General features: G+C 40.5%; 1 protein-coding gene across 1 annotated transcript in view; it reads right to left on the reverse strand.

Annotated features, from left to right (window-relative positions):
- LOC124795280 (homeobox protein OTX1-like) overlaps positions 1-27,886 on the reverse strand; it is a 178,647-nt gene that overhangs the window by 119,588 nt on the left and 31,173 nt on the right. Inside the window, exon 4 of the mRNA XM_047259225.1 lies at positions 8,628-8,812. Coding sequence (XP_047115181.1) covers positions 8,628-8,812 — 185 coding nt within the window. The remainder of the gene's footprint in view (positions 1-8,627; positions 8,813-27,886) is intronic.

The following is a 27,886-nucleotide window of genomic DNA, read 5'->3' on the forward strand; positions in this document are numbered from 1 at the left end:
TAAGTAAACCTGCATCTGAAAATCTGTGTGGCAGCAGAAACATTTTGATGTATACAGTGTGTCTTAAGACGTGACCGACAAGCTTTGAGTTGCGATACAGCCAGCCATTTCCTGAGGAGGAGCAACGACCACTTAGTCAATCAATGCTACTGTGGCGACAACTGAAGCACCGTTTAACACATTTACGCCGGAACCATCGATACGTGTCGCGAGATGAAATAAGAATCTCTCCGCGTTTGACACATCGAAACAATAACTGCTATGAAAATACGAAGCATATAATGAGGCTCTGGGCACACAATTTGATCACCTGTAAACTTATTTCAACGTGTTTTAATAAATTCAATTTGTGTGCAATAGTTGATTCATGCTCATAAACTGCATGTTAAAAAGAACATGTACCTGAGCAAAAAACATCCCTGTGTGCTCTCCAAGATTGACGGTGAGGTTCTGAAACACAAAATAAAACAATTATCTGTTTGTAAATTAATATTTCGTTCAGACTTTGCACATTGTACATACGGTGCTTGTTACAATACTTGATTTTATTTCCTACGTTGTTTTCGGTTTTTTTGGTCAGCTCATCTGTCACAACTACGCACGACTATGTCGTTGACACGGATTATTCTGCCTACTTTTTGGTGCTGGACCTCTACCTCCTTGTGTGAATGCCGTGTGCACGATTTTTTAGGCAATTTGAGGCACTAATATTTAGATGACACTCGCTGCTTATGTCGAACTATCGCATACCTTCATGCTTTTCCCAATACAACCATACTGTGACAAGGTGCAAAATGATGCGTCAACAATGAATGAATGAATCCACGTGAAAGAGGCCTAATACTCAGGAAGACGTTTTGAAATTTGTTTGTATCTAAGGAGGTGTCAGTGAGTGCAGTCCAATGTAACCACGCAACGCCTAGAGAACTGTCAATATGGTGCACATATAACTTAACTGTGAGGTTAAGACTTCATAATCTCCATTAAGAGTGGTGATAGCCCTGTGAAAAGTATGTCAAATAAAAAAAGGAAAGAAAAAATCCTAAAATAACCAATGTTAGTGTCGAATCCAGAATTTTCGGTGTCGTTGGGGTAACACTTCCGATAACGTTTGATTCATAAGTTAGTCGGACGGTACAAAATACTGCGGAGAGGAGTTGAGTTCGCCGTATTAGTGTCACGGTCAAATTAATTTATTTCGCTTGTTCAAAATTTATTTATCCATAGCCAAGAGAGGAAACTAGAGTTTTCACATGATGTTTTGTGTTAGTAGTAATACTGAACGAATCTGGAAAAGAGTTTTCTCAATAATTTCCTAGCTTAAGTTCCACTTTGAGTGAGGATTTGGTTTCTTCTTACCATATAATGAAAAAGTGTGACAGAATAGACAACGTCGGGTAATCAACAAATTGAGAAAGGTGATCAGTTACTGATTAGGTGTACTGTAATTTTAATTCTTTTCGGACTCTTCAGTATCATAAATAGGAGGAGCAATCTAGTCTTATATGTAAAATATGCCGCACTACTCCTGTTTCGTATTGCCAGTTTCGCTACGCTGTGTTAGTCAAACAGTCACTGTGCCACCATTTACATAACAATGTAAAGTTGCAAACAGTGTACTCTTGTCTTAGCACTCCTGATGCGTTTTGCTGTACAGCATCTTCAGATCTTGCTGGATACTCAGTATGTAATCAACACTTATCATCCTTCCTTAAAAGAACATGGCATTTTCCATTTGTGCTGTTTTCATTTTATTTGTTCACAACTAATTTCAAGCATCTTGGCCATTTTCAAGTGATTTTGTGGTTCTATTCAAAATAGAGGGGCTTACATTACTTCCACGAATAGAAATGCAATTATGTCAGTGTAAGTATATTTGAAATACAATTACCTGCAATAGAAAAACTTGCCTTACGTACTGAAATGACAGCGTCTCTAAATTTGTGTTTATTTAACAGTGATGTTAAGCAAGCATTTTCAGTACTGATCATATTCCGTGTATCCATCAAGATCTGAAAGTGCCGTACAGTAAAACGTGTCAGGCGGAAAAAAAAAAAAAAGAATTTTATTTTGACGACTAAGACAGGAGTGCTGGCGGAGGTAAAGCTGTGAGGCCGGGTCGTGAGTCGTTCATAGGGAGCTCAGTTGTTAAAGCCTGTGTTGCCCGCGAAAGGCAAAGGTCCCGAGTGTTTCAGAGCACATTCCAATGCAGAATAAAAAATTCACTCTCGAGACGAGAGTAAGTCGTTTGAGCCAAACATGGTCGCACATTCACTGACGGATTTTTTGTCCAACGTAATGAAATTTCAACTCCGCCGTGAAATATGGTCTTCTTTGATGCGTAACGCAATTTTTATATCATTCATTTTATGTGCGCCCTATCAATCTGAACAGGCAAATGTCTGCATGTAATATACGTACAGTACACACATAGAATATTAAACAATGTATGCAACACAATATGTACCTTCGTTTTTTAACTGATACAGAGGCTTATATCAAGTTTGAAGGAGGACAATATTGAGCTGAAAAACACAAATACCTTCATAAATCGTTTCTCAACATGTACGAAAATTGTAATTTGCTGTAGGTGTAACTTACGATGTAAACAAACGCATGAGACGCCACAGGGTAAATGCCCCGCAGTTGGACGTCAATCCGTATGAAAGATTTACTTCATTCGGAATAGAAACAAGTGCAGCTAACTTTAAATTTGATATAAGTATACGACATCATAAATGTGGTAAGAAACGAAATGGTTTGTGTAAAAATGGGTTGCTGTATTTTTCGTGTAATTTTAACGCACAACCACGGACATCTATCACCAGTATGATGGATACTAAGCTCACAGGAAGTTGTTCACTGCTGTGTTATGGAACGTCCCTGTTTTCATTACGGAAACGGCCTCTATGTTGTGACGTCGTTCTGAGCCAGTCATCTGTGTGCTGCCTGGATGTTGAACTTCGGCTGTCTGATCGTACCAGCCATACATGCTCATATACTAATTTTTTTGCCAAACTACAACATGGCTGCTAGGAAATGTCACTAGAACACGAAAAGGAAGTACTTTTAGATTCAGCTCCCACATCAGTCTATTAGATCACATGTTGCCAAAGTTCAAACAAGAAATCAGTCTACAATTCTTTGTCACGTACAGACCGATGGAAATTTGTTTGTCAAACTATGTCATGGCGGACGATGCAAAGCACATGAATCTGCAGACAGGCTGCAGTTCTATACTCTGGGACCAGACTTCTACATCCAGGTTGTATGGAAATCGCTGCTCTCGGCCGAGCAAGCAGGCCTATACTACGCATGCCGTGTGATCGTTTAGCAGCGTAGCGGCTGTAGGAGAGCCTACTTGGCGCTCGCTAATAGCTGGCCGCCCTAGGACCGCAGCCAGCTATCAATTGTTCAGAAGCAATAATGCTGGATTACAGCGCGTAGTGAAATAATCCCGGACTAATAGGATTTCTGAGGCTAACAATTACCAGCTCTGCTCTCGCCGGCTGCGGCGTGCAAGAACCCGCGGCGGCGTGCGCTGCGCTCCAATCCGATCCGCAATTTGCGGTGGGGCTGTGCTTTCTCGCTGTAGACTCGCCGCTTCCGCGAGAAGCGGCGCATGTCGCACGCCCGACCGGTGAGCCCGTGCGACGGAGACTGGTAGCTAAGAAGACACGCCTGTTTCGTATGTCAGATACCTACCACTGTCAACAAACATACCATCATCTCTGTTGACATGTTCGTAGCTCTCTTGATGCAAAGCAACTGCAGAAAGTAATGGAGAGGAGCATGGGAAAACAGTGCCCCACTGTCACTGTCTTACTGCACAATAACGTCTTATACTCGCAGAAATAATTATTGTTAATGCTACCGACTAACGGAATGTAAGTTTTCCCTCTACTCACCGCATGCTGTCGCTGGGACACGCCGTAAAGAGAACTTGGATACACAAATACTTGTAAAATCCTCTGGCGGCCACTGTGTTTTTATCCGACTACATGCAGCACCTAAAATTAGCTTCGCTAACAGATACTCAGCCACCTACAAGCCACTCGTATAACCAACCATTGACTTAATATGTAACATCAAATCAGAACTTTCGTTATTTAATGAAAGGATGAACCAAATGTCTTGCAAATTATAGAATATTCCGTCAATACTTGAGGAACATAAATATAATAAAATCTTAAATACACTGTAGGAGAATCCTGGACATGACGATAATGCTGACATTAATGGTTAAAGTCGAATTAAACAGGCAAAAAACTACTACATTTCTATGTACACTTTAAACAGTGAGAAACTAATGTAAAGGCACACTGGTGAACACTATAAGATAATTACAAAAGGCTGACAACTGATCGTTTGGGGCAGTACAGAACGGCATTCGCAATTCTAATATTGTGAAAGGGCTATTATTAATTTACATTTCCTTACAAGTTTCATTTAAAAGTGTAACAAGGTGACAAAAGTCATGCGATAGCGGTATGCACATATACAAATGACGATAGTATCGCGTACATAAGGCGTAAAAGAGCAATGCATTGCCGAATATGTCATTTGTACTCATTTGGCTCATTTGAAAAGGTTTCCGAAGTGATTAGGACCGCACGACTGGAATTGAAACAGTTTGAACGCGGAATAGCAGGTAGAGCTAAATGAACGGTACATTCCATTTCGGAAATCGCCAGGGAATTCAATATTCGGAGATCCACAGTGTCAAGTGCTTGCCGAGGATACCAAATTTCAGGCATGACCTCTCACCAAGGCCGCAGCGGCCGACGGTTTTCACTTAACGACCGAGAGCAGCGACGTTTGCCTAGAGTTCTCAGGGCTAACAGACAGGCAGTGCAACATGAAATAATTGCAGAAATCAATGTGAGACGTACGACGGATGTATAAGTTAGGACAGTGCGGCGAAAGCTAGCGTTCATGGACTATTTCAGCAGACGACCGACGTGAGTGCCTATTCTAACAGCACAATAACGCCTCCAGCTCCTCTCATGGTCTCGTGACCACATCGTTTGGACGCTAGATGACTGAAAAATCGTGGCCTAGTCAGATGAGCTCCGATTTCAGTTGGTAAAAGCTGATGGTAAGGTTTGAGTGTGGCGCAGGCTCCAGGTTGTCGACAAGGCACTGTGCAAGCTGGTGGTGGTTCCATATTGGCGTGGGCTGTGCTTACATGGAGTGAACTGGGTCCTCTGGTCCAGCTGAATTAGTCATTGACTGGAAATGATTATGTTCGACTACTTTGAGGCCGTTTGCAGCCATTCATGTACTTCAAAGTCGCAAAAAAACAATGGAATTTTTATGGATGACAATGCCCCATGACACCACGCCACAGTTGTTCACGACTGGTTTGAAGAACATTCTGATCGATTCGAGCAAATGATGAGCCATCCAGATAACCCAACATGAATCCCATTGAACATTTATGGGACATAATCAAGAGGTCACTTTGTGCATAAAATCCTATACCGGCAACACTTTCGCAATTATGCACTATATTGAGGCAGCATGGCTCAATATTTCTGCAAGGGACTTCAAGATGTTGCACTATACAGGCCAAAAGGATTTCCGACACGATATTTGGAGGTATCGCGTGACTTTTGTTACCTCAATGTAGTCACTTCATCCACGGCATTCAGGAAGTCACGTGAGGAAAGCCCAGCTTGGGCTTCACATGATCGATGTTTTCTTAAGAAATATTGATTAACGTCTACATCCGCATGATTAATCTGAGTTCACACGTAAGTATTTGCTCGTGGTTCATAGAACTTTCAGACTATATCACGACTGTTCCGTTCTAGAACAGCATGTTGGAAAAATTAACGCCTAGAGTTTCCCGTCCTTGATCTGATATCTCTTTTATTACGATGGTCGTTTCTCGCTATGTAGATGGGATTCAACAGAACATTTTAGCATTCAGTGTAGGAGGTTGGCGGTGTAAATATGGTGAAAATCCTACCGCAATAAAAAAAAAGTCTTTGTTTGAATGACTGCCACCCCAAATCGCATATCAATATCCCTGACGGTCTCTCCCCTGTCTTGCAATAACACAATACGAGCAGACTTCCTCTGAACATTTTGAAGTCTCTTATCAGTTCTATCTAGTAAAGATTCCATACCGCCCAGCAACAGTCCAGAAGAGGATACATGAGAGCAATGTAGAGTGCCGCTTTAATACATTTGCTACGTATTCTAAGTATTCTGCTGATGAAACGCAATATTTGATCCCTCTTGTCTGCAAAATGTCTGCGTCACGGTTCAAATTCCAGATATTCGTAATTTTAATCCGTAGATATTTAGTTTAGTGAAAAACTTTTACACTTATGCGAATTATCTTATTGCCGATTTTAATGGATTTTTTTCTTTTTTTTTTAGAATTCATGTCAAGGAGTTGATATTTTTAATTGTTTATGGTCAATTGTCACTTTTTGGTGCATACAGACATCTTGTCTAAATCATTTGGCATTTCTGTTTGATCTGATGGTGAAAAAATGACTCTGAGCACTACGGGACTTAACTTCTGAGGTCATCAGTCCCCTAGAACTTAGAACTACTTAAACCTAACTAACGTAAGGACAGCACACACATCCATGACCGAGGCAGGACTCGAACCTGCGACCGTGATCTGATGATGATTTTACTAGACTGTAGACAACAGCATCAAATGCAAACAATCGAAGATGCCTCCTCAAATTATCTTCTGAATCTTTTATATAGCTTAAGATCAACAGGGGGGGGGGGGGGTGCAACACTTGCTTGAGGAACTTCAGATACCATTATGTTTTCATTAGATACGTCTTGTCAATCACTGAGGACTGTGGCATATCTGATAGGAAGTGACCGATTCAGGAGCACAACTGAGACGATAGTCCATAGACAAGCAATTTGATTAGAATTCCGTTGTGGAGAACTGCGTTAAATGTATTCTGGAAAGCTAGAAATATGAAATTAACTTGAGGTCCATGGTCGATAGCAGTCGTTACTTCTCGTGAATAAAAAGCCAATTGTGTTCCAGAAGAACCATATTCCCTAAATCCCTGCAGACTATGTACCAATAGATTGTTTTCTTCGAGGAATGTCATAAAGGTGTAATACAATATAAATGTGCCGAAATCTTACTGTAAATCTATATCAGTGAGATGGGTGTCGACCCGTGCAACTTTCGAGACGTTAGGTTCCGATCGTTCGTGTAGCGAGCTGTTGTATATACGAAGGTTGGAACTTAAATCTGCGAGCAGCTTTGCGAAAGAAGCCGTTGCACTTTCTGTGCAATGGCTGCTCTGTTCGGTCGGTGGGACTGGGAGTAGTGTACCATCCACCATCTTCCTGGACTTAAGTCCTTGTGACTTTGATTTGATTCCGAAGATGAAGGAACCACTTCGTAGCATTCGCTTCAGAACTGTTCCAGAGATTCGACAGGCAGCAGACGGCTCCATTCGCACCATCAACAAAACAGGCTCTGCTGACGGTATACTACGCCTTCCACTTCGCTGGCAACGGGTTCTACACAACGCTGGCGACTACTTTGAAGGACAGTAACAGGCGCAGTCATGTAACGATTGTGAATAAATAGTTGCCACTATTTAAGTTCCAACCCTCGTAATTGCTAAACAATACTTGAGAAGGAATCTAAATCGTCTAAAATCATATTCATCATATTCTATATGAATCTAAACCTTTTTTGGTGAATGAATTTCGGAAAACCGTGTTTAGTAAGTGCGCGTTAGTGACGCTGTCCTCGGTAACATTACATTGCTAACGCGCAATGAAGGTATTGTCTCTTGCCGCTTGTACACTTCATATACCAGACTCTCCTTGCATTCGCTACCAGATTTCGAGACGGAGTTCCATTGTACATGTGATTGAAAGTATCTCGCATTGAAGTTCGCGCCAAGTGTCAACATCTTGGAGATTTTGCTTTATTTTACACCTAGCATTCTTTTTTCGCTGCTTCTGCGGCAGTATCCCGACCAGTATACCAAGGGAGGTCCGTTCTTTCTCTTATTAATTTACTTGGTATAAACCACCAGCTGTCGTCAACACTGTTTCTTCGAACTTAGCTATGCTTGTTCGACGCTTACACAGTCTGTATGGAAAGAATGGAGACCTAATGGCGTCGATCAATGACTTTCGGGGTGTCATGTGGGAAAAGCACAAGTCGAGTTTGAAATCTGCAAAGACGCACCATTGATAGGTTAACTGCCAGCAAAAAACTTTCTCATCAACATCGTTTTTTTGCAGATGACAAGCTACCTGTAGTAATTAACATAAAAGTGATCCAGAAAATTCATGCACACCGAATGTAAAGGTATTTACAAAGAGTAACGATCTGTTGTTTGTACTAAAAATGCACATAATTTTATAATCATTTAAGAAAAATGTTCACATTGCAGAATAAATAAAAACGAAAAACCACTGATGATGGCACAGCGGTGCCGAAACATGTTCGGGTACTGAGTAAAACGGTGTTTTGCACAACTGGCGGACCTCACATCCAAAAATTTTAACTGCAAACACGGCCAATACATGAAACTGCTAATCAGAAAGATGGATGATCGATATATTTATAACGCACGCTGGCTGTCAGAAGTAGAAGCGACGGATCGACTTACCTTGCGGGAAGGCGACGGCGGGGTGGACGGCGTCGAGCGCGGGCGGCAGTCCGAAGGGCCCGGCGAGCCCCGGCACGGGCGGGTGGAACTGCGCGCCGGGCGCAGACTTCAGGTAGCCCGCCATGTAGCGCGGCAGCTCCAGGTCGCCGCCGCCTCCGCCGCCGCCACCGCACGAGCCGCCGCTGCTGCCGCCGGGAAGAAAAAACACAGTGGCCGTTAGAGAAGCAGAAGGCGAGTCAGCTCTGACGTTACACTAACGAGGGAATGGTTCGATCACACATGTCGAAACAATTTCTGAATATTTTTACTTAGGAAGAATGCAAAGAAAGAAATGCAGTGTCGAAATTTTAGCTGATAAGAGGCACAAAAGGTGCTTTGTTTTTTGTTTAATTGTTGAAATTAATCGTTTTTGTCGCACGAAGTGACTGAGGCGAATTTGAAGCCCCTAACGGTACAAAAAAAAAAAATACCACATATCATTAACGTTTTGAACAAGAGGAAGCACTTATCGACAGCTAAAATGCTGCACATGCAATTCTTACAAAGTGGCTGGAAGAGGAAAATAAATCAAGGTAGTATTTGATGTTAAATTGTAGACGACTTCCATCAGTTGTGACTTTTATTTATCATATCGAAATGAAATATTTCTTGCACACACATCACATTACCACAATTCCTGTAGCACACTTCTTGCGAAATTTTTTGAATAATGTGTATTTTAGTAATAATGAGTTCCTAGTTTATTTTCCGTAGTTGGCACAATAAAGCCGGCCGGTGTGGCCGTTCGGTTCTAGGCGCAACAGTCTGGAACCGCGTGACCGCTACGGTCGAAGGTTCGAATCCTGCCTCGGCGTGGATGTGTGTGATGTCCTTAGGTTAGTTAGGTTTAAGTAGTTCTAAATCCAGGGGACTGATGACCACAGATGTTAAGTCCCATAGTGCTCAGAGCCATTTGAAACTTTTTTTTTTTTTTTTTTGGCACAATAAAACGAAGTCTCATTTCAATGATGGAAACAAACATTTTCATTACGCCAGGAATACGTGACGAAAGGAAAATTAATGCTTTCAGGCACTTCACCGTATTTACTAGTTTTATTTGGACAGAATTGCGGTGGAGTAAGAAATGGTTCAAAAGACTCTGAGCACTATGGGACTTAACTTCTGAGGTAATCAGTCCCCTAGAATTTAGAACTACTTAAACCTAACTAACCTAAGGACATCACACACGTCCATGCCCGAGGCAGGATTCGAACCTGCGACCGTAGCGATCGCACGGTTCCAGACTGTAGCGCCTAGAACCGCTCGGCCACCCCGGCCGGCAGTAAGAAATGGTCCTGGCCGTTGCTCTTCTTATTGTGCGGCATACCGGGCGTACTTGAAGCAATTCGCAAGACGTGACGATTCGAACTGATAATGCACAAATGACTGAAATTTGAGAATACTTATCTCCTGATAAACTTCAAATGACGCAGAGCTATTGGAAATTATGTTCTCCAAAAATTTCCTTAAAAATACTTTCCACAGTCGAAAAAATTATTAATCGACACTCACACTGATTTTTCCAGGAGGAACCTGAATTAATTATATCAACAGTTTTTTCTTCATCCTCCTCAAGCACAATATCGTTATTTTCAGTCATTCAGTCGAACAAAAGCAATGAATTAATTACTGCAACTGGTTAGAAACCGCTTGCAATCAAATGTCGAAAATTATTCTTTGCTACTTTTCCAGCTTTTTATAGGTCGATTATAAGAATTTTGTCACTAAATAGTCCTTTTTTATTTTTGGTCCTAATACGCCTTGAGATTCCAGAAGATAGAAACCTGTGGAAACAGTAATCCACTCACACTTATCACTGTCATTCTCGTACGTGAATGTGTCATTGCATTAATCGATTGCACAACAGACTGTTTCTTTTGTCTCCTCAGAATGATAAAGTGCAATTTGACATCAGCTACGAATTAATGGCGTATTCTCTACACTTTTACTTGAACTAAACTTCGTTATTTTGCGACTTCCTATGCTGTATGACTTCCTCAATCTCCTTAACAGGTTGAAGAAGACGTGAACTCAACAATGTTCATTTCAATTGTGATTCACATTGGTCAGTCTCGTAGATGTTCATCAGTAACAGCGCACAGCCTCTTGTGAGCAACTCCACAAGGTTCATATCGCAAGGAAACTCCTCTAAAGAAGGGTTGTTCGCATTATTTACTTAATTTTACTGGTTTATGTTCGTTATTAATGAGAGTAACAGAACGTTGTGGCCACCCTGCACAGTAAATATTTCTGATAGTTTTTCTTTCACATTTTTGCGAATTTTATTTTGGCGCATATTTATTACTTCGTGTAAGTCTTTCTCGAATTTATACAGTTCACGGTCAGATGTTATAATGCAAAAGTGGCTTTGCACACTGATTAACATTAAGTGTTAAACACAATGAACATTTATTCAGTTTTATTTCTATTGTCAACACTTACGCTACCGCAAAACCAACTGATATTAAATAAGACGCAAATCTGAGTGGACACTAACTATGGACAATTATTTCAGAGAAACTATCAACGAAACTGAAATTTCCTTTACAAATTACGATCCCGCCAAGTTGTGTTATCCATTTACTAGTGCGCCGTCAACCTAGGATATGCGCCCGCCATGTTGCGCAAGTGCAATCTGCTACTGCTCCAGTTGTGGTGTACAATGGTCCAGTTGGGGTGTACAATTCTCCAGCCGCTTGGTGAACTACGAATTTGGCAACTTTTAATATTTTTAAGAATATTTACAGTGCGCCTGTGCAACTAAAATTTTGACAGGGTCTTTCTTTCGGTGAATTCTTCCCGTGTAAAAAAAAAAGTGTCGTAGGAGTAAGACAAGCAGTTTCGGACAGCAGATTGTGTCGGATAAAATCTGTTTCTAAAGGTTAGTGCTAGCGACACCACTTCTTGCGCCACTTCAGTGTGTACTACGAAGGAACAAGACCATTTACACGATTTTGAATCAAAACAACGATGCGTTTTAGTGTGGTAGCAACTTTCTCTCTTCCTGGCGGGTTTTTCGGCGCACAAAATTATCTTTGGTGTGTGGTGTTTAGTTAGCAATTAAGTGATTTGATACTGTTCACCCTAATACTCTATTAACTAAGAAAGAGAGGTACCGAATGACTGGTTCTCACCGTACCTCAACGTACAAAGAGTAGACATAAAAATACCTGAAAAGTCCAAACTTTTAGTAGGACGCTTCTCAGAACTAAACTACCTTAATATAGCCTAGCAATTTCCCAGCGTAGCTTATTGTGGCCAGCAATATTCCTGATTTACAGGGGGTGGACAAAAACATGGAAACGGCAAGAAATGCATGCTTGAACATAAATGCAGATGCCAGCCACGACTACAGGTTTTACTGCTGTATCTGTCCACGAACGGCGTACTATTCATATGTACACTCATTTATTAGCCTTGAAATTCTTTTCTGGCGAACATACGTACAAAACACGGACAGAGTTCTCAAACTGCAGGAAAGGGCTATAAAAATAATAAGCAAAGTAGTAGTCGAGCTTACTGTAAAAATCTACTAAAAACACTAGTGATTTTAACTGCACCGTTAAGTACATCTACCAGTCAGTTTTACACATCAAAAATACCATTAATAATTACTGCACAAGCAACTCTCTCCATTACCACGGAACAAGACCAAGATTGAACTTACGCTTACCAAGAAAGAATAAATATAAAACTTAAAACAAAATTTTGTACCAAAGAATAAAACTGTACAATAAATCGCCAAAGGCGATTGAAGATATTACTAAGACAAACTTATTTAAAAGGCAATGACAGCTACCCATTAAATTAATTCTACACAGTGAAAGATTACGGATTACTTAGATAACAGAGACCAGGTGTTCGGAGAAAGAAAAAAGTAACACATTTGAACAATAAGAATAATAAAGCACGTTATTTCACATAATACTTCCCCACTACGTTTTTTCCTTCTTTTTTTCTTTTCTGGAAAAACTTACTCCGAAAGTTGTACAATGTGCACTGATCAGCCAGAACATTATGACCATCAACCTACAACCGATATGTTCGCCTGTGTCACAGATAACAGAGGCGATGCGTCATGGCATGGAGGTAGTGAGGGCTTGATAGGTCGCTGGATGGAGTTAGCATGGCATCTACACACACAAGTCACCTAATTATCGAAAAATTACGGGAAGGGGGGCGATGAGCTCTGACGCCACGTTCAATCACATCCCAAATGTGTTCGATAGGGGTCAGATCTCCCGTGTAGGGGGGTCAGAAAAACAACTGGAACTCGCCACTGTGTTCCTAGAACCACTCCAAACTCCTGGTCTTGTCACATGCGCATTGACTTGTTGAAAAATGCCACTGCTGTCTTGGAAACGTGATCGTTGTGAAGGATTGTACGTGGTCTGCAGCCAGTGCTCAATATTCCTCAGCCGTCATGGTGTCTTGCATGAGCTTCCACTGGACCCATGGATGTTCACGTGAATGTTCCACAGAGCATAATGGAGGCCGCCATCTTGTCTCCGTCCCGCAGCACAAGTGTCAAGAAGCTGTTCCTCTGGAAGTCAACGGATTCGCGATTTCACATCGGCATGATAAAGAAGGTATCGGGATTCATCAGACCATGTAACGCTCTTCCACTGCGCCAGCGTCCCGTGCTGATGGTCACGAGCCCATTTCAGTCGTAGCTGCCAATGGCGTGTGTTAACATTGGCACATTAATACGTCGTCGGCTGCGAAGGCCTATATTTGAAGTGTGTGTTCAGACACAGTTGTACTCTACTCAGAATTAAAATCTGATGTTAGTTCTGCCACAGTTCGCCGCATGACCTACTTTACCAGTCCATCGAGCCTACAACGTCCGGCATCTGTAATGAGCAGTGCCAGCCCAACCTCACAAGGTCTGGATGCTGTTTCACCCCGGTTTTCACCACGTGTTTAGGACACTCACCACAGCACTCTTTGCAATCCGACAAGTTGTACAGTTTCCGAAATGCTCGTGCCGAGCCTCCGGGCCATCATAATCTTCCCTCGGTCAGACTCAGGTAGAGGCGATCCTTCCCATTCCATGCACGGACAACACACACACTGATACGACATGCAGCGTGCGTATGTCTGACAAGTAATCATTCCTCTCCAGGTGACGCTGCTACCACCTGGCCGGATTAATATCGTTGGTACATCAGTGGTCATTATGTTCTAGCTGATCAGTGTGTAACAGTAACACCTTATCCTCATTCTCGGCTCAACACTCACTCCTTAGTTTTTCGGGCTACTATCAGGGAAATTGCGGTACACTAAATGGAAACCACGCATCGCCTCCATGGTTCTGTCGTCAGCTGATAGTGTGTGTAGTGTTACGTTATGGAACAATAGGTGCGTGCAGTGACTGGGAGTGAGAAACGAAGCGTACCACTAGTTTTTTACTTTATTCAACAACTTCTTTGTGTAACAATACTGAACAGTAAGAATAAACCGAATGAAGTAGTAATGTTTTAAACAGACTAGTCTTGTATTGGGGAGGGTGGAGGCTCCGAGCGTCTTTCGCCAATCTGATTTAGGTTTTCCACGGCTAACCCAAATTACTTAAGGCAAATGCCGGGACAGTTTGTACTATAAGGCCACGGGCGACTACCTGTTACATCCTTGTCAGACTAGATCAGTAAGTACGTAAATAATTGACGTATAAATATTTTTGATTTGTAGCTCTAAATTTGTAATAGCAAGGCATGTTCAGTATACTTGTAAAAGTGTTCTACAGGTGAATACTACTACTTATATTACAATTTTATTGTATCTTTGGTTATAACTGATATTATTCTCCACAATGCGGACTGTGTCAATGTGTAGCTCGAATAAAGCATGTTAAACTTCCAAGGCGCTCTGTTCGGGTTGTATAGGACCAAGCAATTTCAGGTTGTACCGGACAAAAAAGATACTATAAAAACTTGCGTTGTTGAATCTAGAGTGCAGATATGTAGAGTAACTGAAAATAAAACAACAGTTCGTTGATACAAAAATGAGAGCGGTAAAGATTTCTGCTATGATTTTATGAAAATACATGAAGACTTAAGCTGAGTTCAGCTGAATCCCCAAGTTTGTAGCGAGCAATAGTTTCCAGCAAGGAACACGATTCTTTGACAAACTACATGAGGTAATGGAAACTTTACATTTATTATCATTTACGATCCATTTAAAACATTTTTGCAGCGAAAACGACGTTTTTTATATATCAGAATTTTATGTCTGCTGCAATCGTCCACAAATTTAAACAACCAAAAATGGAAAGGGTAAAAAAATATTAAAAAATTAACGAATGTATATTCTTATCGCGCAGCTACGATTAGGGACATCAAAATAAGTTAAACGTAGTCTCATGTCAAGGTTATCACACATATAATGGTTGAATCACAGTGAGGGAGCGAAATCGTGCGATAAAGCGAAACGTATAACAAAATTGAAATACGTGGGAAAGTACGATTCTTGTGGGCTTAACATCTAAACTGCACACAGATTGACCGTGAAATTCTGCCGGTGTATGAACGAAATGCAATGTCGAGTCCACCCGAATTGAAATGGTGCCATTTCATTAGGGCCGCGCAGACGTGGCTGATGCTGATTGGGAAGTCTAGCTATTACATTACGCTGTTTCTATCTTTTCGACAAGCCGAAAGACCACCTGTGGTGGAGTGGGGACGGAAGGAGGTTGTAACGATGGGAACGTTTACCCAGCGGTTCTCGAATGGCTCTGGGACCAAGGAGCGGATTTCAGTCGTCGAAGAACTGAACCATTGTTAGAACGTTCCGACCGTTGTTTACAGAGACTGGGTCACAGTGTTGAAAAATAATATCATGTAACTGTGTCTATTTGCAGTTTAGTGCAGCATTCAATAAAAGTGACTTGGTCTGCAATAATAATGTGTTAACTTACTATTTGAAGTTCGCTCGTATAATTCTAGTAACGTATCATACAGATGTTTAATGTCCCAGTAGGAAATCATTCAATCCGCCTCTGAATTGCTTCATTAGCTTTCTTTAATCCGACCCGTTGGGGAACAGAGGATGAACCACATTTTCCTGAAATTCCACCAATTAACCGAAGTTGAACATCCGCATCCCGCACTACTGTCCTTAAATGCTCCATCCATTTAATATCGCTCTCTAACGTCGCGCCTAGGTCAAGCACCAAACAACTAATACAGCATTCGAACATTACGGCATTATTTTTCCTACTTACTGTGTATACATTAACTTACATTTTTCTACATTTAAATAAACAAAGTACGCGAAGGAACTTGCCCCCCCTTCTTGCAGCGGTGTACCGTAGATCTCTAGAAGAGCGTAGCGTTCCAAAAGATTGTAAAAGGGCACAGGTCATCGCCGTTTCCAAGAAGGGACGTCGAACAGATGTGCAAAACTATAGACCTATATCTCTAACGTCGATCAGTTGTAGAATTTTGGAACACATATTAGGTTCGAGTATAATGACATTTCTTGAGACTAGAAATCTATTCTGTAGGAATCAGCATGGGTTTCGAGAAGGCGATCGTGTGAAACCCAGCTCACGCTATTCATCCACGAGACTCAGAGGGCCATAGACACGGGTTCCCAGGTAGATGCCGTGTTTCTTGACTTCCTCAAGGCGTTTGATACAGTTCCCCAGAGTCGTTTAATGAACAAAGTAAGAGAATATGGACTATCAGACCAATTGTCTGATTGGATTGAAGAGTTCCTAGATAAAAGAACGCAGCATGTCAGTCTCAATGGAGAGAAGTCTTCCGAAGTAAGTCATTTCAGGTGTGCCGCAGGGGAATGTCGTAGGACCGTTGCTATTCACTATATATGTATAAATGACCTTGTGGAGAATATCGGAAGTTCACTAGGGCTTTTTGCGGATGATGCTGTAGTATATTGACAGGTTGTAACAATGGAAAATTGTACTGAAATGTAGGATGATTTGCGACGAATTGACGCTTGGTACAGGGAATGGCAATTGAATCTCAATGTAGACAAGTGTAATGCTCTGCGAATACATAGAAAGAAAAATCCTTTATCATTTAGCTACAATATAGCAGGTCAGCAACTGGAAGCAGTTAATTCCATAAATTATATGGGAGTAGGCATTAGGGGTGATTTAAAATGGAATGACCATATAAAATTAATCGTCGGTAAAGCAGATGCCAGACAGATTCATTGGAAGAATCCTAAGGAAATGCAGGCCGAAAAAAAAGGAAGCAGGTTACAGTACACTTGTTCGACCACTGCTTGAATTCTGCTCACCGGTGTGGGATTCGTTCCAGATAGGGTTGATAGAAGAGATTGAGAAGATCCAGCGGAGGGCAGCGCGCTTCGTTACGGGATCATTTAGGAATCGCGAAAGAGTTACGGAGATGATAAATAAACTCCAATGGAAGACTCTGCAAGAGAGACGCTCAGTAGCTCGGTACAGGCTTTTGTTGAAGTTTCGAGGACATACCTTCACCGAGGAGTCAAGCAGTATATTGCTCCCTCCTACGTATATCTCGCGAAGACACCATGAGGATAAAATTAGAGAGATTAGAGCCCATACAGAGGCATACCGACAATCTTTCTTTCCAGGAACAATACGAGACTGGAATAGAAGGGAGGTCTGATAGAGGTACTTAAGGTACCCTCCGCCACACACCGTCAGGTGGCTTGCGGATTATGGATGTAGATAAAGCAAGCTCCCATTCATCACATCGCTTAGGAATCCTTAGTTGTCTGTATCCTCCAACAGTCGCTCAACGACAGCTTCCCGTACAACAGAGCATCATCAACAAAGAGTCGCAGATTGCTGCTCACCCCGTCCGTCTGATCCTTTATGAATAAAGAGAATACCTTCGTATCCGCCACGACGTAATATTCGTTTCCAGGGTAGATGTATCTTTGAGAAAGGCGCCTCTGGCGCTCAAGCTTTTCAGTGCATCCTCAAACTTCCGTGTTATACATATAGCAGAAGATCAAAAATAAAATAAAGGGACCAAAAAATCGCCTAAAACTGTACAAACAAGTAACTGCAGTCGGAAGAATCGAAGGAGATGAAAGAGAGGCAATAAACAGGAAGACGAGTGCGACTCTTCCACCATGTTACTCACTATCTGCATCAAGTAAAGCAGTGAAGAAGGCTAACAAAACATTTGGCAAGAGAATTAAAGTTCTTGTAGCAATAAAAACACCAAAGTTTGTCAATGGCTTTGTAATTCTGTATGATACGGAATGCATAGTGTCTCGAAAACAAGTTACAACATGAACATAGCAGAAAAATACGGATTATGAATTGTTTCCTGAGCATCTTCCGTAGGGTATAGCTACATGTTACGACCTTACCATTGAGACTCTAAATTCTTTGATATTTCTACAAGTAGTACCATTCGAGCTCGATAAGGACTGATTTTAAGCGATCATTCCTTTTCATATAGTTCTTAACATTGCCCCCAAATGCGTATACGGTGAGATGTTCTCCAAATGGTCTCCACAAATCTTGTAATTGTTACTATCGGGTTTTATCTCTTCGTTTTTGACATTATATTGCATTCGTTAACATCTGAAGAGAGCTGTCACTCGTTACACCAAGCGCAAATACTGTCCTAGCCTTCCTTCGTTAGCTTGCATCGTTGAACTACCATACTTCCCTGTAGACAATAGAGAGCTCTGCGTACACTGACAATGCTGATGACGGGTAAAACGGAGCACTAGATCGCGAGAAATATAGATAGCCAGATGTGGATTTGAATCCCGAACCTTGCCCTTGAGAGTAAAAGTCCTTGGCCCTAGCTTCTACATCATCTCGTTCGTTGATAAGTGATGAAGCAGGAACTTCGAAGATAATTATGTGCCAAGGTTTCACATTACTGCTTGTTGTGTGAAAGTAAATGCATGTTCCGTAGTAGGGTGCGCAAATGATCACTTAGTATGCGGAAACAAAATGAATAAATTCTCTGTGTGAAACTATCGGCGAGTTTATGAGTGTGAAGTTTATACACCATCTATGAAAACTATTGCGTTATAGCTCGATAAGTTCCTCTCGATCGTATCCTTTTTTCCCAAGGAACAGTTACAGAAAACTGATAAGTAGTTATTAAGAGTAAGATTAAGATCATAAAAGGATAACTTTTGCCAGGCGAATTCGGCATGATTTCGCGGCGCCGTGTGGGTGACAATTCTGTCAGTGAACTTTATTTTTTTTAAATACTTTTCGTAAGCCCTCCTTTGGAGTAACTAATAACAAACACTGTTCGAATTTCAAGAGCGCAATACTTACACGCTGCCATGGAATGTGTTCAGGTTAACTCGTAGTCTAACATCTCCTGATGGCTACATCGCCGTAAAAGAGATATAACCATAGTTCCACCTCGCTTTTCCCACATGGACCTCTACTGTATGTTCTCCATGTCTTGTTTCGATAGTTATTGCCAAGCGGTACGTACACCTTTAGCATATAATATACATATCCTGCCACAACCGCAGTGTGATACAAATATGTTTCAGCTTGCAGTCCAACGTAAAAACACACAGCTTGCCTATACGCATCGCATAAAAACGGCTAACGAGTTAAACTAGTCACGAATCAAATACAACAGAGAACGATATTGAGTGGCCCAAAAGAAATAAATATTTCTTTCCTGTAACATATTTTAGGAGAGGGAGCACACAATAGAGAATCTCATTGGTGCTACATTTAACGTTGTAGAAACGATGAAGGGTGTTCTGTATCTTGAGTTTTTGAGGCCGTTTCGTTTATCTGTCCCAGTACAGACGATTTTAACCCTATGTTATCTTTAAGCAAACTGGTACTTACTTCCATTGCGCAATAATTCTTGAAATACCAAATTCCAAATTCCCCTATCGCTGAATAGAATACGAAAGATTCATTCTTTGGTTACCTCATTTATCACACGTTATCTGACGAGTGGCTTTATTTCTATTTTGGGGATACACACTTTTTTTCCTGCAACAAAGAACATGAGAAGAAACACATACCATGCCACTGAGCACGACATATCATTATCTAGCTTTGTAGCAAATAGTACAACAACATTAAGTTCTTGGTTTTGATGTGATAAAAAAAAGGTCGTCCTCTATTTTTATTGCAGCGAAGTTCTAATAAGCTGTATCGTCTGTCAATACACTTGTCTGAAGCTCCCACAACACTACATATAACAAGACGTTCTGTACAAGACTTTCTGCTGACTACATAATCATTCCCGCACAGCCAGTGACATCCACTCTTTAGAATGAAGCATTTTCCCTCCTGTGTGTGAACTGGAAATTGCTGCAGGCGAAGTCTGATCATGATGAAATAATATATGTAATGCACGTCAATCGATGTTACGGAGTGTAGCGAGAATGGTACAGGACCTTCATCGTCATTTTGACAACTGACAATTCAGAACACAGTCTTTTTCGAGTACACACAAATGGACATAAATCTCGAGCTCTGGTCACATTTACTCATCTATATAGCAGTTATGCAAGATTATACCATTTTGGATAAAAAAAAATTCAAATAAATTTGCCTGGATATTATTATTTTCAGTATTCATTTGGTGTGTAGTAACGGAAAACAAGCCATATATTGTTTTCAAAGTACATTGTGAAGTCCTCCGGCCGTGGGGTAGCAGAGCTGCAGTCGGCTTTTAAGATTGAAGCACGTGAAGTACAAAACGAGATGATAAAACATAACTATTTTGTTTAAGTGGGTGCTGGTTTTCACTGTAACTTTACTGGCTTCCGTCACTACGGCTTCAGCTGTTGCGATATTTAGCGGAATCTCTGTTTCTTATGTTTCGATCGTCTTATCAGGAGACAGCAACTGAAAACTTCCTGTTCGCTACGCTACTTAGGAATCTTAGGGTAAACGGAGCAAATGGGTTAACCTGTGGTAAATAAGTAATCCAGCTGCCACTGAATTCAACAGAACACGTGTATTTGGAGTGGATTTAGTGACTACAGAGTTACTAACTTAACTGACACTTCAATGAAAGTGTTTCGATACTGAAAATAGTGTCGCTATCTGTCAAACGTCAAGTTCGGAAATGATTTGAAGGCACTCTTTGCGTAGGAATTATATTAAAGTTTATCTTTGAGCAAGTATGTTTTCACTTTCTTAGGGTAGGGAAATCATCTGATAACTAGTAAAAATTGTCTTCACGTGTTTACATCGGAGAAATGTTGAAGTCGGAAAGCATTAGTAATCATCGACGTTAACAAATAACTTTCTTATAGTTAACAGAGGAGAATAATGAATTAGAATTTCTATGGTTTTCTCAAACCATTCCATGAAAATGCAGGGTTACCTTCCACTTTTCATGCTAAAAATAAAGACAGTTAAAATTATAGTTATTATCCTGCACTACTACCATTACGATTATTTTTATTATTACTACTTACACAATCACTGTCCTCGGATATTTCATAGTTTCTTCACTTATTTTCGATTTTTCAAACTATTCTTCATATTCTGTGACGTGTTTGGTAATGTGTGCTCTACGCTCACTTCCCATGCTGAATAAGGATGAAAATTAAATAAATGAATTATCCTGTCAAGAACGTCATTACAGAAGGCTGAATCCAAACCACTGATGAAGGGAAGAGTAAAAGACTGTCTTGACTTGGTATAAAAAACACCCTCGCATTAACCCAGAAATATTTAAAAAATTATAAGAAACGCAAACCTGTTTCGCCGACCCGGTATCTGAGCCCCGTTCCTATTGAAATGTTTGCAAGAGGTGTTACTCGACGATATTCAAGTGCCTGTAGACAGCGAGTAGAGAACTTGACCAAATATCGTATCAGGCGGTTCTCTTACTCGGTAGATGATTCTGGTGGATACTGTTGGTGAAATGCGGAAGAACGTAAGAAGCATCTGCATAAAAATGAGTGTGATGTCACACTAATTTTAAAACAAATATCATATATTGTGAGGGAAACCCACACGGAGATTTGGGGAGTGTATGTATGGAAAACTGAACATCGTGAGCTTGGGAGACAAACTTCGAAATATAATGGTCCATGTCAAGAACGAGGCAAGAATACATTATTTCATTTCTGTCACTTCAATGGCTTGGCTTCACTTCTGTAAAGTACGTTGGGACGCTGAAGACGACGAAGGTACATGAAAAATTTAAAAGCCTTGATACATTACACTAGTAGTATCAGTAGCATTCTGTTTGATGAGATGCGAAAACTAGTAACGGATAGCAACTGTAGAAAAGTTGCTGGAACTAACGTGCGTACGGTGGTATTTGGATTCACATCTAAGGATGCAATTCTTATATTAAAGTATTTCTTTACCCGAGCTAAGAACAAAGGAAGGTCACAAACCATTGGAAAGTATCTACATAGTTCCTATATTCAAGAAAGTTTCTGTAACCAGTATCAATAACTGCATCCATCTGTAATGATCTTGTAGCCGGCGCGTCATTAAACGCTGATCTTCCATTCTTCCTTATAGGAATATAGGGTCGCCTGTTATGCAGACAACTATTTCTGGATACGAATTTCCATAACCTATTCTGCTAACATAGCTACTGGTAGAGCTTCAGGACCAAGATGGTTATTCCCTTCTATCTTTTAATGACTGTAGAAATATAAGTCACATAAACTGTGGACGTAAGCCTATTACCGTGACATTCTCCAAATGTCCTCTATCAGCAATCGAGATTATCTTTGATACTAGAAAATAGTAGGTTCCGTGGAACATATCGTGCACTAATAACGTTTTCGTGATTGAGCCACACATTGAGAAAAGAAGGAAATGAGACCGAAGCTTCTGTATTTAATTTGGTTGGACCATATTACCATCTTGAATAGACTAATGACAAGATCATGACTGACTATTGTGATTCTTATATGGGATAGACTGAAAAATATTTACAACTAAACTGACGTGGAATTTCCTTTGTTAATGAACATAACAGAAAGTGTTGGAAATGGCAACCGTTAACATCAATGCAACGCTGTGCTCGACCTGTCAATCTGTGAGACACCTGTGGTAGCTCTGAGGGATAGCTGCAACAGCGTACATAATGTTCTGCTTTAGCTCATCCAGTTTGTGAGGATTATTTTACTACGCCTGCCAAGTCAAGTGAATCCACAGGGAGAGAGATCAGGAGATAAGGTGACCAGGAGATTGCACTGCCTCTGCCGATTGTCCTCTCCTCACGGAACACCTCGTGCATGAACGTTGGAAGGAACATTGCAACGTTTTTTCTCAAAACCACAGGCACTGCAGTATCGTATTTAGCAGCTGGTACCAGGCAGCGACTTTCAATTAAAATGTGTTCCCCTGCACGGGAATAATATAATGTACAGAACATCTATACAGAAAACGTAAGCATGGACGCACTACAAGACTCTGTGTACGTCACCAGTATTACTTAATGTATATTTAGAACAAAATATACAACTTTTATATCAGGTTTTAACAAGGGAAATGAGCGTAGGGACATTGTGGGCCGTGAGTCCCCCATTCGGGGAAGTTCGGCCGCCGAGGGCAAGTACTTATTGCATTCGACGCCACACTTGCGCGTCGGAGATGGGGATGAAATGATAAGGACAACACAACACCCAGTCCCTGAGCGGAGAAAATCTCCTGTCCCGGCCAGGAATCGAACGCGGGCCCCTTGGAATGGCATTCCGCAGCGCTGACCACTCAGCTAACGGGGGCGGACTGGGTTTTAACAGTGATATGAATGGTTGTAATTCGATTATATTACTTCTCTTTACAGATGTTATAGTATCAAGCTCTGAGAATGCGTTACAGCGAGCTCTGAATTACAGAAAGTACTAGTTCTTAACATCAAGCCTATGAAATAAGTTACTTTGACTGTACACTTTCACCCATCGACGAATTTGACATTAACATCGAAAAAAGCTTCCGAAAAAACAAGGCGAGAAAGAATAGGACTCTTGAGTGTTTGCAAGATAATGACGGTATCAGTAATTATGTATGGTTCTGAAACTAAGGTTCTTACAAACAAAGACAAATCACTGTTCAAATAAAAACTTCTTAATGTAACACGCTTTTAAAACGGACTAAAAAGTATAAGTTCTCATAGCCCCATACCGATTCCGAACCCCATTCACATACTCCTAAAAATCTGTGCTTGTGAATTTTTAATAGCTATGAAAATACTTGAAGAATTTAAAACGAGAAACGTGGAGCGCATGCAATAGATAATAGTCAGAAGGTTGACTATTCACGCATCAATCATGTACGAGTATTTAAAGCACCCCTCGTTTTCCGTTTTAAATTATACAAGTATTTTTATAGCTACTAATAGTTCACAAGCATAAATTTTTAGGGTTATCTGTATGAGGTTGGGAATCTGTAGGGCTATGAGGAATTATTTCATACTTTTTACTCCGTTTCAGAAAGGTGTTATATTAAAATGTTTATTATTTATATAATTTTTTCTGCTTCTTAGTCTCGTGCGTGTCAATTTTTAAATAGATTTCAAAAAATTTGACGAGATTATAACAGAGACATGTATTAAATTTCAGGACTATTTCAGTTTCCTTACCTTAGTCAGCTCCGTGCTACAATTATCCCACGAAAAGATGTCGAAGGTAAATATTTAGAGAGAATCAAGGACTGTTCTTATCACGAAACATTCTCAAGTGGAACAGGAAAAGGGAGAAGTAGCAGGGGTACACACACACACACACACACACAAACACACACACACACACACACACACACACACACACACACACACACACACACACACACACACACAGTACCCTCCGCCACACACCAGACATGAAAGTGGGTTAATACTGCGTTTTTGTCCAGGTCTGAGCTATGTTGAAAATTTCAAGTCTCTAGTTCCTCGGGGAATTACTTCAGAATGAACTAAAAAATTTGACCGAACAAACAGACCGGAAAACGAACTAATAAAAACGTGTTAAAAATAGATCACAGGCTTGGAAAATTCGTTTCTTTGGTCGATTATACGTGAAAGAGACATGGAATACACAATGAAAGGATGCACCACTTTTCTAACATCTGCAACGCAAATAATATAAACAAGCATCATCAACGGAAGTGTAGATCCAACATGCATATGATGAATGGTATATATCTACAAGAGCAGTGGGAAAGTGTCAGCCTATGAGAGTCCATAGAGCGGGCAACTCGAACATCACATGATAAGATAAACTAACTATGAACAACGGATAGAAAAGTCAAATGCTCGAGAGCTGATTTCTTTTTTTTTTCCTTTTATTTTGCACAACACTGAAAAAATATCTACGCCATAATTTACATTTACTTTGTCAGCCTAGTGTTTTTTTTTGCATTAAAATGATAATAGGAGTCGCATCTGTTAAACGGAGCCCCACTAATAAACTTTTTCTCTGCAGTGGTGGCTATTTTCTCAGGAATATTTCAAGGCGTAGGTACTGGAACTCCTACCGTAAAGTCTGTGATAAGATCGAATGCCAGAGGTGTTATGCGGCACTAGCAGACCGTAAACTTCGGGCGTTCGTGTATTACATGTTAATGGTAGTGTGTTACCTCACGAACCCAGAAATTAGACGTTGGCGTATCGTTGTTGCTGTCTCGAACCCGTGCAGTTACTGTATTGGCAGCCCCCTTAAAATTATCTGGACGGCTTTCCGTTGCTTTACATTGACCTTAATGGAGTAGTATAAATCTACCTACGACATACTTTAAGAATCATATTATGCAAAGGGAGATTACTTTTGTGCTATCGAAAATAACAAGTAAATAATAAGCAATACGTGAATGATCGAACCAAGCGAATGCATCATGTAGCAGAATGGTTTCATAAACGTCAGCAGTTAACGTGGGAGGAAGTCTCTGTTGATCCATCACGGACAGAGGATATCAGCTGGTCGAATAATTGTCCGTATCAATTAAATACGCCAATAGCCATGTAACTGATATGTTCTCTTGCTTTATTGCTGTCAAGTCTTCGAATGAAGCACTTGTGAAGTGGTTTGAACTCACGACATCCAGGAATATCTGGCAGTGTATTATGACAATATAGTTTATTTTGGGAGATGCATTTGAGGTCTGAAGATGGCGCAGTGGAATGCCGAAACTGGTAGTTAAAATAAAATAGCATCTCAGTTACACGGCTGTTGGCGAATTTCATTGATATCGCCAAGTATGGGAGGAAGTTGTTATTCGGGCGCTTTTGCACATTTTCACGCGTTGGAGATGCTAACTGGGCTGAACGAAAACAAAGAGAATGGAAATCTTGTCAGATACTCTGAAATTCAATTGAAAAAGTGGTTGCTTCGTCATTGTTATGGATTTTGTTTCACTCTAACGTTTTTCTGAGAAAAAATCTTATCGAAAGACCGATTTTCAAGTATAAGAGAAAACAGTCACTTCGTCGCAAGAATTAATTGTTTTTTCCCGCGAGTAATATCAATTGTTACATCGTTATCTTGAAATGTAAATTTTCGGTTTACAACGATTAACTGATCTGCAGATCTCCAGGAATAACAACAGGCGATAATACTTGAAACGTTCGAAAAAAATACTGAAAATAGTGGAGGTGAACAGCTTTCTCTCTGCAATTTTCTCGTTCCACGAACAACAGCTCACCTGTCAGTCGAAAGTGTAGGACGACGTCATACTCAGCAATTTCAAAGTTGCGGTTCCTTCTATTTGCATTGTCTGACGGATGTTATGCAGATATTTCTACGTTACATTTAGACTGACAGTAGGCATCAACTGAATATTATTTAGAAATGTTTATTTAACATATCTTCGCTAATTTACCGGCTGAAATGTAAAGCTGCATAACAAGGAATCTTCGACAAGTTAAATACCGTCACGTACTTTAGTTGCTACCAACTTCCTCTTCTCCATTTTTTCCCCACTGTCCAAGTATCAGTACTAAGAATAATAAATAAATGTCGTGTGACTAGGGCTTCCCGTCGGGTAGACCATTCACCGGGTGCAAGTCATTCGATTTGACGCCACTTCGGCGATTTGCGCTTCGATAGGAATGAAATGATGATGATTAGGACAACACAACACCCAGTCCCTGAACGTAGAAAATCTCCGACCCAGCCGGGAATCGAACCCAGGCCCTTAGGATTGACATTCTGTAGCTCTGACCACTCAGCTACCGGGGGCGGACATGTTATGTTAAGAAAGAATCGTTTCAGACATATTTATGCAGTCTCATTGCATTGTTAGAAACACTTACATATCTGTTGTTGAAGTTAGCTTTCTTCTCTTTTGCCAAATGATTATGTTGTTTTACTCTTACAAAAACTTAATAGCGTTAAACATTATTATATTTATGTAATAACATTTTGCTGTTCCTTCACTTTTCATACAACCGTAGATTATCATAGTAAGTCGGTAATATTTATTGACAGTAACAGTAATAACACCGTCTCTTCATAAAAACTGCACTGCAGTTTCTAATTATCGCACAAACGAAAGTGATGAAACGAGATACAGTAAGTTGTTTTAAAATAGTCAGCGTTTCGATGTATTTCATGGAGTTTTCTGACTCATCTTATGACAGATCTTCATCTCTATGGACTTACTTCTGCCAGTTACCCTATAATATAGTAGGTTGCTTAAAGACAGCAAAAGATTACAACGTAAGTAGTCAACGACGAAAGGGCTGAAAACAAAACAACTTTGCTCACGATTCTTGGTTATGTGAACCTGGAAAAACCAATGTATTCTAACACGCACAGAATCCCCGACCATTCGAAACTGCCAATGTATCGGAATATAGCCCCGGTCTTTTATAAAAGTTTAACAGCACAAATCTCAAAGTCTATCTTGAGCGAAACAATGCTGTGTCTCTGACAGTGTTTCTAATCTAGGATGACTCACCGAGGCATCCAGTGAATGAGTTTGGTTTTATAAAGATATTTTCCATCTCAAGATCACTTCTCTGACTGTGCATACACGTCGGTTATGATATACGAATATTTGAAGAAGTTTACACAAGAGCGTATTTCACCAGCAGTTATCTCCACTCTCAGGCTAGCAACATGACTACGAAAATTTTGAAGGAAAAACTAAGCATTGTCATAATTCTAAAGGCTTAACAATAAGAAACTGGATTCAAATCAATGTGGCAGAAACTGCATCTTTCAAACGGTGTAGTATATTCTTGCACTTTCTTAAATTGAAACTAGAAAAGGTGCCAAAAAAAGTAAATTGAAATTTCTTGCCATTCTGTGGATGGGGAAATAAAAAAAAATTA

This window comes from Schistocerca piceifrons, chromosome 4, assembly GCF_021461385.2.
Source record: "Schistocerca piceifrons isolate TAMUIC-IGC-003096 chromosome 4, iqSchPice1.1, whole genome shotgun sequence".
NCBI lineage: Eukaryota > Metazoa > Arthropoda > Insecta > Orthoptera > Acrididae > Schistocerca > Schistocerca piceifrons.